This window comes from Benincasa hispida, chromosome 2, assembly GCF_027475165.1.
Source record: "Benincasa hispida cultivar pf3 chromosome 2, pf3_genome.v1.1, whole genome shotgun sequence".
In the NCBI taxonomy this organism is placed as follows: Eukaryota; Viridiplantae; Streptophyta; class Magnoliopsida; order Cucurbitales; family Cucurbitaceae; genus Benincasa; species Benincasa hispida.
Window position 1 is genome coordinate 62,795,282 of NC_143479.1, and position 12,100 is coordinate 62,807,381.

Sequence of the window (12,100 nt, forward strand, 5' to 3'; positions counted from 1 at the left end):
TTGATAAAGATGGTAAGAAATTTATAATTTAATAATTTTTGTTGTTAGGGTAGAAAATTGAAAATTTATCAATTTATCAATTTACTTTTAGATAATTTATTTGCTTCCTATTTGACTCATTTTTTAAAATGTTCATTGTTTACATTGGTTACAAAGTTTGGAACTTCTATTCAAAGTGGGAAGAGTTTTTTTTTCCTTATATCTTAATCTTACCTCAACTGAACCTTTTATGTAACCATATTTCTTAATTTTTTTTTCTCAATTTAGCATCAAGGTATCCAATTGGCCTACACAGTTTGAGATCTCCCATTACTCTCTTGCATGTTACAAGTCATTTTATATTCAAAATTTAAGTGACTCGTATAAATTTTGACAATTATGTAGCATTCTTATGATTTTTTATAGACTGAAAGTTCAATGCTTTTCCATTGTTGATTGATGACTATGTTGTGATTGTCAATTTTTAGATTGATTAATGAGTTGTGTGTGATTAGGCACACTTAATAGTGGACTTCGAGTTTAACAAAAAATTATTAGGGAGTGTGTTTTATTTACAACAATTTTTTTATTTTTATTTTTTACTTTTATTGCATTAAAAATCAATTGTTTATGATTTCAATTATTTTGATTTAAACCACTATCATGAGGATTCTATCCTATAATAATCTCAAGTATTACTTGCTAAATGGCTAGTTTATACTTGAGCTAATGCTTAGGTGACAAAAGAAATTCAAAATTTATCAAGTTAGCTACTTTTACATAATTTCTATTTAATTTGAAATAGAAATTATTAAAATTATTTTGAAAGTTTGAAAGTTAACACAACTATATTGATGGGGACTTGTCTGAATAGGGAGATAGGAATACAACTACACAAGATGGAATTCACTCGTTTCCTAAAACTTAGAGAAAGTAGATAAATTGCTCCCTAATAGCTGATTCTGGGTCTTGAACATTGAGGCCTCAACCTCTCACTTCCCAGAGAGGTATTAGTTTATAGTTGGACTATAAATTGATTTTTCATTAGGGATTACTTGTATTTAATGAGTTAGATGTAACAATGGGTAAAATGGTATTTTGACCTAGCTATAGTTATGAGCAATTTGTGAAAGGTCACTTTATTGTTGATTGGTTATATCCGTGGACACAGAAATAAATCTACAGTGCGAAAAATGTAACTATCGATCTTTAGTGAAGTGGCCGGTAGTTAATGAAAATTGATCAATTTAATTAAAAAGTTTAACTAATTAATATTATACCATTGGAGTTTCTAATATATAGGTCCATAAGGTCCACTTGTTACCTTACTAAAGGATATATAAGTGTCACACCTCCTTCCAGATTACCCTCCTAATCTAAAAGAGGATGTGACCACGGTAGTTGCTAGCTCCGTTGCCAGCACCCACCACCAAAGCTCTCTAATCTAAATTTCAACCTGCTAAATATTAATAATGTGTGAATATGGTATGCCTCCTTAAAAGGACAACAAAATATAATATAAACACATGTGTACAGCTATGATATAACATCTAAGTCCTCTTATTAAGTCGAGTCTTTAGGTGGTAAGCAGTAGTAGGATCAACCCTGAAGAATCTGACCGCTACCTGGAAAAGGAGAACACAAAAACTTGGTGAGCTAAAAGCCCAGTGAGTGACTTTAGAATCGTAAAGCAACAAGCATAGCAATACTAAAAACATGTAAATATACAAACGAGTAAACTCAAGCAATTGTCTCTAAATGTAGTTTTAAGCCATTTTCAGACATCATTAAACATTATTATTCCCTAATTGAGAACGAGCCTAAACGCTCTAGCTCACAAACGTTAATTACCGGCCAAGAGACCCATACTTCGGTCTCTCATTCATAACTGCCTACATGCATGTGGTCATACTAAGTACCATCATTCTTAGGTACTTCTGCTCAAATACCTTCTCAAATTTATCCTTCAGTGTCGATCTATTAAGAGACCTTCTCAAACGTCCTTCAGTATCAAATTTGCCAGGTACCTTCTCAAATGTCTTTTAGTACCAAATTGGTTAGATACCTTCTCAAATGTCCTTCGGTATCAAATGTGTATTTTGTAACATCAAATTAAGTTCCATTGCCTAGTATTTACACAAGAACTGTTCCATTGCACTCATTTACACAATAATTCATTCTCCTATAGCCTTCCTCTAGGAAGCATATATCAAAATCAGAACATAGCTTTTGTAATGGTTACACGACATACCTTGGCCTGTGTTTCACACATACAAGCTAGAAACATGCATTAAGTTATTCTCCCACCATTTATTGCTTGAGGAAGTATAATTTCATCATTAATGTCACTGTTCTTTACTTGATCATATATGCATGAGTATTGGAAACCTTAAGTTTACTTAGTCACTTACCGCTCGTCAAGCTCTTAATGGTTTGTACGCTTCCCCTAACTCTGCTTGGCTTGAAAAGATATAATTCCCGATTAAACTACTTAGAATTCTTAGTAAAATACCTCAATTAATTCATTTATTAAAAGAACTTTCATCAACACAAACAGCTTTATTGGCAAGATCCCCTTGAGCGATGCTAGCGAAATCCCCCTAAGCGATGCTAACAAGATCCCCCTGAGTGATGCTAGCGAGATCCTTTAGAGCGAGATCAATCTTTTCCTATCAAATTTTCATCTTAGCGATACTCACTTTACCAGCGATACTCAGCCCAATTCCTAACGAGATTTTCCCTAGCGCGAGATTCTTCTTACAAAATCAGTGAGATTTCCTTTATAAGCGAGATTCTCATGCCCAAATCTCACTATAATTCTCCACGATGAACTGCTTGCTTGTTCTTCACAAGCAGCTATCTGCTTATGCACCACTTAACTTCAAAAATTCATAACTCAAAATTCAGAGCTCTTTTCAAGAAACTTCCTTCTACAAACTTGTATAGCTTTGAGTTAACTTCCTTACCTTAAAATTTCAGTGTAGAATTCCTTATAGTTTGGCTTGGAAATTCCAAGCTTCACCTTGGCCCTGCTTAAACCTGAGATTCTGCCTTCTCTTGGTTTTCTTCACTCTTTGTTCTTTCTCCTCTTGAAATCTTCCTCTGGCAAGCCAATTTCACAACCTAGATTCTCTCAGCTCTCGAATGGCACCGAATTCACTAGAATTTTCATGTCAATTGCCGAAACCAAGTTTTAAATTTCTTTTTCCAAAAACACCTCCCACTGCCTCCCAAGTTCAAGGATTAACTGCCACGTCACCCCACCTGATATGTTTTTCCTTCCCTTCCATCATAATTCCTATGAATAACCATGAATTATTACTTTAATAAAAATAAGAAAAAAATATATAATATAACATTCCTTTGGCTAAACATGCTTATCTAGGATCCTAGAGTTCGGGGTTTACAATCATCCCCTCCTTAAAAGAAATTTCGTCCTCGAAATTTACCTAATATGTCAATAGAAAAGTTGAGGATATCTCCTCCTCATTTGCTCTCTAGGTTCCCAGGTAGCTTCCTCGACTCCATGATTACGCCATAGCACCTTCACCAAAGGAATTGTCTTATTTCTGAGTACCTGGTCTTTCCTGTCCAAGAACTCGATGGCCTTCTCCTTGTAAGATAAATATTTTTTGAGTTGTACCAGTTGTGTTGCTAGTATGTGCATGGGATCAGGCACGTATTTCCTTAGCATTGACACATGAAATACGTCATGAATACGAGCTAGCTCCATCGGCAACTGTAACCTATAAGCTGCTGGACCAACCCGTTCCATAATTTCATATGCTCCGATGTATCGTGGACTTAACTTCCTTTTTCTCCCAAACCGGAGAATTCCTTTCCATGGGAATAGTCGGAGAAATACCCGTTCTCCGACTTCAAATTCTAGTTCTCTTCTTTGCTTATCGGCATAGCTCTTCTGTCTATCACGAGCCGCCTTAAGATTATCCCTCATAAGTTTCACGTTCTCTGTTGTTTGTTGAACTAATTCTGGACCCAATAATTGTAATTGTCGTTCTCCGACTTCATTCCAGCATACTGGGGTCCTGCAAGGTCGGCCGTACATTGCTTCATAGGGAGCCATTCCGATACTACAATGGTAGCTATTGTTGTAGGCAAATTCAATCAACGGTAGGTGTGTATCCCAATTTCCTTTGAATTGTAATACACAAGCTCTTAACATATCTTCCAGTGTCTATATAGTTCTCTCCGACTGTCCATCTGTTTGCAGATGAAAAGCCGTACTGAAATGAAATTTAGTGCCCATAGCCTTTTGTAAACTAGGCCAAAATTTTGAAGTAAACCTCGAGTCCCAGTCTGACACTATCAACACTGGAGCTCCGTATTGACTTATTATCTTGTCCACATAAATCTTAGCTAGACGATCCAGTGTAAAAGTAACTTTTACTAGTATAAACTTGGCTGTCTTGGTTAGTCTACCGACTATTACCCAAATGCCATTAAATCCTGAGGGTGTCTTAGGCAATCCAAATAGAAAGTCCATTGTCACATGCTCCCACTTCCACTCAGGCATTGGAAGTGGATTGAGTAATCCTACTGGTCTTTGTCTATCAAGTTTTACTTGTTGACAGACTATACATCGGTCCACATATTTTGCTATGTCTCTCTTCATCCCAGGCCACCAGTAAGATTTATTCAAAGTTCTATACATCTTGGTGCTACCTGGATGCATGGCATAAGTAGAATTATGTGCTTCCTCTAGACTGGCTTGTTTAAGCTGTAGCTTGTTAGGCACACACATTCTCCCCTCCTTTTCCAGTACACTGTCTGTTCCCAATTGAAAGTCAACCCTGATGCCCTTACTTACATCATCAGCAATCTTCTGAAAATTAGGGTCTTCCAACTGATCCCGCTTAAGGTTTTCTACTAAGGTCAGCCTTATTTGAAAAGTAGCTATCATTCCTCCTGACGATTCCACTCATAAGGTGGTTCTGGAATTCCTGAACTCATGCAATAGCATTTCTCTTATTGAACCAATAATGGCCTTGGGTCCCGAGGATTTCCTACTTAGTGCATCTGCCACAACATTAGCCTTACCAGGGTGGAACTCGATGGAACAGTCATAATATTTAATCAATTCAATCCATCTTCGTTGTCTTAAATTCAACTCTTTTTTATCAAAGATGTATTTTAAGCTTTTGTGATTTGTAAATATATTGTAACGCTCTCCAAATAGGTAATGTCTCCACAACTTCAGAGCCAAAACAATTGCTGCCAACTCCAGATCATGCGTGGGATAAATGCCCTCATGTTTCTTAAGTTGACGAGAGGCATATGCAATCACCTTCCCATCCTGCATCAACACACATCTCAATCCTTGTCGGGATGCGTCACAATAAATCTCAAATTCCTTACTTGGAATAGGCAAGGTAAGCACTGGTGCTAATACTAGTCTCCGTTTCAGCTTCTGGAAACTATGTTCACACTTCAACAACCATTCAAACCTCACGCCTTTCTTAGCCAGGCTCGTCAATGGAAAGGCTATCTTAGAGAAACCCTCCACAAACCTCCGATAATAACCTGCCAAACATAGGAAATTGCGTATTTCTGAAACAGATGTGGGTCGTTCCCAATTAACTATTGCTTCCATCTTCTGGGTATCTACACTAATTCCCTCTGCTGAAATAACATGCCCAAGAAAAACTACCTGATCTAACCAAAAATCGCATTTACTAAATTTAGCATACAACTGCCTATCTCGCAACGTTTGCAATACTATCCCTAGGTGGGTAATATGATCCTCTCTACTACTAGAATACCCTAGTATATCATCAATGAATACTATCACGAACTGTTCCAAGTAGGGATGAAATATCCTGTTCATGAGATCCATGAATACCGCAGGGGCATTTGTCAATGTCCATATCTTGTTCTAAATGCGGTTTTAGGAATATTGGCTTCTCTCACTTTTAGTTGATGATAACCCGATCTCAAGTCTATCTTTGAAAACACCGTGGCTCCTCTTAGCTGATCAAACAAATCATCCATGCGTGGTAACGGATATTTGTTTTTAATCGTTACCTTATTCAGCTGCCTATAGTCGATACACAATCTAAGTGTATCGTCTTTCTTCCTCACAAACAATACCGGAGCTCCCCAAGGCGATACACTAGGTCGAATGTATCCCTTGTCAATTAACTCTTGCAGCTGAACCTTTAATTCTTTCAACTCAGTCGGCGTCATTCTATACGGTGCCTGTGATATAGAAGTTGTTCCTGGAACTAAGTCAATAGTAAACTCCACCTCCCTATCGAGTGGTAATCCCGATAGTTCTTCAAAAAATACATCCCAAAATTCATTTACCACTGGGACATCTTTTGGTTTAGCTCTTTACCTTGAGTAACCATCACATGAGCCAGATAGGCTTTACTTCCCTTGCTCAATAGCTTCCGAGCTTTCACTGTTGATATCAAATTCCCCATGACTAATCGTTTGCTTCCTGTCAGCATTACATCCTGGCCATTTGATTTTCTGAGCACTGCCTCTTTCTTGTAACAGTCTACTGAAGTAGGATACTTACTTAGAAAATCCATCCCCAGGATAGCATCAAACTCTAACAATTCTAAAGGAAGTAAATCAGCATAGAAGCTCTAACCATTGATCAGTACCTCACAATTATTATAACATCTATCTACTACCATCACATCTCCCAAAGGAGTAGAGAAAAATAACTCTTTAGGCATAGGTTCAACCAACCTATCTATACTAGATGCATACATGCTAGATATAAATGAATTTGTGGCACCAGAATCAAATAAAACATAAGTAGACTGTCCACATAACATAACATTACCGGTCACAACATCTGGAGACTCTGCTGCCTCCTGGTGTGTCACGGCGTGCACTCGCCCCTACTGGTGGGGTCGACCTACGACATTCTTCTGCTTGGCACCACTCGACCCTTCGCCCCGATTTCCAACACTCTTTGGTTGGCTAACTGTTTGAGAGGTCGGCTGTTGTGATGTTGGAACATCCCTGTTCATCTGGGGATAGTTCCTCTTGAAATGCCCTACTTGTCCGCATTGGAAACATGCACCTCTGCCACTATAGCATGCCCCAAAATGCCTCTTGCCATAACTAGAGCATGTCAGTCTTTTGTCTGTGTTGGCTACCGACTCACCAGCTTGTGGCATCTCTGATCGGCTAACTGCACTGGCTGAGGGTCTCGTTTTCCTTTTCTTGGATCCCTGCCAACTGGTTCCCTTGAAATGGCTTCCATTAGTCTGGGTTGCAACTGGAGATCGGAATACCCTGTCTCTAGGCCCTACTACGGCCTTACTGCCTCTTGGCAACTGCTCAACATCTACCAAATTTTGCTCGACTCGTATTGCTGTTTCTACTAACTGGTTAAAATCTAGCCAATTAGTCGTAGACGTCACTGGATTTCTAATTTCTTTCCTCAAACCTTGTTCAAATTTCCTGCATCTTTCTCTTTCCTCAGTAATAATCGGCAAAGCATATTGTGATAACTCTGTAAACTTCTACTCATATTCTGCCACCGACATTGTTCCTTATGTTAATCTGAGGAACTCATCCCTTTTTTCATCCCGGAATGAGCTGGGGTAATACTTATCTTCAAAAGCCTTCCTGAACTCAGGCCATAACATCGCATATGTGCTGGCTCGTCTGGCAAATATCACTTTCCACCACTTCTCTGCTCCTTTCAGTAGTAGAAAGGCGGCTAGCCCTACTTTTCTGTCCTCTGGACAACCCATAACATTGAAACATTTTTCAACTACATCCAGCCATAACTCAGCTTCAGCCGGATCTGTTGTACCTTCAAATGGCACAGCCCCTAGGGCTTTAAACCTCTCAATACCATATTTCTTCTCTAGGTCTGCTCGTACTGAGCCCACACAAGCTGCTATCCTGCACTATTCTGTCAGACACTGCATCTTCTAGCTGCGAATCTGCCCTTGCTTGGGGAGTACTAGACTTTCCCTCGGACATCGTTTCCTGACCACTAGATAATTCACCTTCTTTTTCCTACCTGGTGCATTATTTCTAACCTCCGGTCCTTTAATGGTAGGGTCAGTATTCCTACCACCTGTCTGCTTACTCTGTTCGCCACTTTGCCTCGGCATTTCACTTAATACAATGTATACATGTTAAGGACTCACACTAAGGGACTTAGGCTTATACATAAACTTCCCTCTCATTCCCAAAACCTTATTCTCCGATACCAACTTGTCACACCCCCTTCTAGATTACCCTCCTAATCTAAAAGATGGTATGGCCGCGGTAGTTGCTAGCCCCACTGCCAGCAGCAACCACCAAAGCTCTCTAATCTAAATGTCAACCTGCTAAATATTAATAATGTGTGAATATGGTATGACACCTTAAAAGGACAACAAAATATAATATAAGCACATGCATACAACTATGATATAACATCTAAGTACTCTTATTAAGCCGAGTCTTTAGGTGGCAAGCAGCAATAGGATCAACCCTGAGGAATCTGACCGCTACCTGGAAAAGGAGAACATAGAAACTTGGTGAGATAAAAGCCCAGTGAGTGACTTTAGAATCGTAAAGCAACAAGCATAGCAATACTACAAACATGTAATATACAAACGTGTAATCTAAAGTAATTGTCTCTAAATGTAGCTTTAAGCCATTCTCAGACATCATTAAACATTATTATTCCGTATTTGAGAATGAGCCTAAACATTCTAGCTCTTAAATGTTTATTACCGGCCAAGAGACCCATACTTCGGTCTCTCATTCATAACTGCCTACGTGCACGTGGCCATACTAAGTACCATCATATCTTAGGTACTTCTGCTCAGATACCTTCTCAAATTTGTCCTTAAGTATCGAGCTACTAAAATACCTTCTCAAACGTCTTACGATATCAAATTGGCCAGATACCTTCTCGAATGTCCTTCGGTATCAAATTGGTCAGGTACCTTCTCAAATGTCCTTCGGTATCAAATTGGTTAGATACCTTCTCAAATGTCTTTCGGTATCAAATGTGTATTTTGTAACATCAAATTAAGTTCCATTGCCTAGTATTTACATAAGAACAGTTCCATTGCCACTCATTTACATAAGAACTCATTCTCCCATAGCCTTTCTCTAGGAAGCATATATCAAAATCAGAACATAGCTTTTGTAATGGTTACACGACATACCTTGGCCTGTGTTACACACATACAAGCCGGAAACATGCATTAAGTTATTCTCCCACCATTTGTTGCTTGAGGAAGTATAATTTAATCATTAATGTTGTTGTGCTTTACTTGATCATATATGCATGAGTATTGGAAACCTTAAGTTTACTTAGTCACTCACCGCTCGTCAGGCTCTTAATGGTTTGTACGTTTCCCCTAGCTCTTCTTGGCCTGAAAAGATATAATTCCTGATTAAACTACTTAGAATTCTTAGTAAAATACCTCAAGTAATTCATTTATTAAAAGAAATTTCATCAACACAGACAATTTTACTGGCGAGATCCCCCTGAGCGATGCTAGCAAGATCCTCTAGAGCGATGCTAGCGAGATCCTCTAGAGTGAGGTCAAGCTTTTCCTATCAAATTTTCATCTTAGCGATACTCAGCCCAATTCCTAGTGAGATTTCCCCCTAGAGCGAGATCCTTCTTATAAAATCAGTGAGATTTCTTTATAAGCGAGATCTTCATGCCCAAATCTCGCTATAATTCTACACGATGAAGTGCTTGCTTGTTATTCACAAGCAGTTGTCTGCTTATGAACCAATTCCCTGTTATAAATTCAAAAATTCATAACTCAAAATTCAGAGCTCTTTTCAAGAAACTTCCTTCTACAAACTTGTTTAGATTTGAGTTAACTTCCTTACCTTAAAACTTCCTTCTACTAGTTTAATAAAAATAAGAAAAAAAATATATAATATAACATTCCTTTGGCTAAACATGCTTATCTAGGATCCTAGAGTTCGGGGTTTACATAAGAGGAATAGTTTGAATTATTCAAATCAATTGCATATTAGTGAGATTAATATAATATAGCTAATTATAGATGTGATCTATAATTAAGAGAGATTTTTTTTTTAACAAGATTCAAATATAAAAAAGATGGATACATATAAATATGTGATAATTATATGTTGATTAATTCTATATAAAATATGATTTAACATAGTCGTTTAATTAATTTTTGAGAAGTAGAGATAAATAAACATGTGAAGTTTATTTATTTATTAATTAATTATACATATTAATTGGATTTAATATATATGGTTATTTAATTATTGGGTTAATTAATTAAATAAAATTTATTTAATTAAATTAGAATTAGAGAAGGAATAGGAAAAACAAGGAGAAGGGGTCACCATTCCTCTTTATAAATAGGTCTTCATGGCCAATGTTTGTAACACAATTGAAATGGGAATTTTGAATCCTAGTCTCCTACTACTTCTCTCAAAATATCTCTTCTTTTCTCTACTAATTATTCTTCCTCTTCCATGTCTTGGAGACCATATATCCAATTCTTGGGATCGTAGAGAATAACAATGTGTCACTTATGGTGGTATCCCTTGATCATTGAAGAGATGTTCTAGAGAAGACGCGGAGGGAATCGTGAAGAATTTTAGAATCTACAAAGGTAAAGTTTAGTTCTTCCCTCTTTTCTTCTCTTAAATGCATACTAATCTTGATTTTTTATCCATTATATTATTATTATTATTCCATATTTTTAATGTAAAATCGAAAACAAAATTGCAAGGTGATTACATGTATCCGCTTGCGATTCGATCCTTTTAATTGGTATCAGAGCCTAATTTGTACAATTTTGATTTTTTATTTTTTAGAAGCAAAATCATAATAGAATGATGGGTTGCTTTTAAAATATATGCATGAGATGTATGTGATTTTAATTGTGGTTTGTAGGTTAACTATTTAGACTTTAGACATTTAGATTTATATTTTTAATTGATGACCAATGTAAAACCCAATGTTTAGAGTATTCTTTTTACTGTAAATTGAGTCTGTATGTTCGTGTCTTTTGTGGCAAAAAAGTTTCAATGAAAATAACCTGGAAAAAAAGGCAAAAAAAAGAAAAAATGGAGAGAAACAATGTAGTGAAGTTCAATTTTTCAAGGACAACTTTTACAAATTCGTCGTTAATTGGAGTTATAACCATTAGCTCGCACTGAAATTTGGTCAGTGATGACATGGAGAAAGGCACGTGAATACATGTTTACGCTCGACACATGAATATTGCGTCTATTAATCGCATGCGGTGATTACATACGACAGTCGTATGGGTGTGGCAGCTGTCAAGAGAATGCGTCCATCGTATAGAAATTGCAGTCGTCGAGCGAATGCGGTCATTGCATAGAAGATGCGGTCATCGTGTAAAAGTTGCGATAACCAAGCGGATGCGGTCATTTCAAGATTGCGGCTACACGATGATAACCATAATAGCAGGATTACCGCAAGGTTGGTGGAATGGAAGCATCAATGCATATCTTGGGAAAATCAAAAGATGATGTTCACATTTCACCTACCACACCGTTAGCAGCCGAGATTCAGAAAAGGACCAACGCACCGCAGATGTCAAAATCCGAGTAGGTCCATTAATGTTGTCGGCGATCAATCTTTAAAAATAGAAGCCATTGAGCATAACTTCAGATTATCCAAGGTTTCCATATGAGTTTCTACCTTCGGGTGGATCCTTGTGATCCAAACGAACACGTGAGAGGAAAACTTGAGAGTTCTTCATCTTCTTCATCCATTCCGAGTGACGACTGGAGCCTTCGCCAGAGTTAGATCTCGAGAGAGCTAGCTCCATCTCCCTTCCATGGCACCACCGGCAGCCTTGACACACATCTGCTGGAAGCAAGACATTGCTTCCAGCCAGCCTTTTCCATTTCTCTTCTTTCTTATTTTGTATTGTCTTACATTATGCCTTAAGAACTTAATACATTTTGTGAACAATGCATTTCTATAATTTCCTTCGACTCCATTTCCATATTCATTACTTAGCATATTTAACCTTCATTGCATCACTTAGTGAGATTGCTAGAGTATCGCATATTTAATCATGCGGCATAGGAATATGAAGCATGTAGCAAACCACCGGGAGGTGTGCGTTGCGTGAGTATGTGAAAAAATCTTATTTGC

General features: G+C 37.6%; 1 protein-coding gene across 1 annotated transcript; it reads right to left on the reverse strand.

Annotated features, from left to right (window-relative positions):
• Window positions 1-3,436: 3,436 nt before the first annotated feature.
• On the reverse strand, window positions 3,437-4,063 carry LOC150038065 (uncharacterized). Its single transcript, XM_090311126.1, has one exon. The coding sequence runs from the start codon at window positions 4,061-4,063 to the stop codon at window positions 3,437-3,439; it is 627 nt and encodes a 208-aa protein (XP_090167252.1).
• Window positions 4,064-12,100: the final 8,037 nt, after the last annotated feature.

Coding starts and splice junctions, on each gene's coding strand:
- LOC150038065 (XM_090311126.1), bottom strand. CDS start 4,063: ATGGCTCCCTATGAAGCAATGTACGGCCGACCTTGCAGGACCCCAGTA.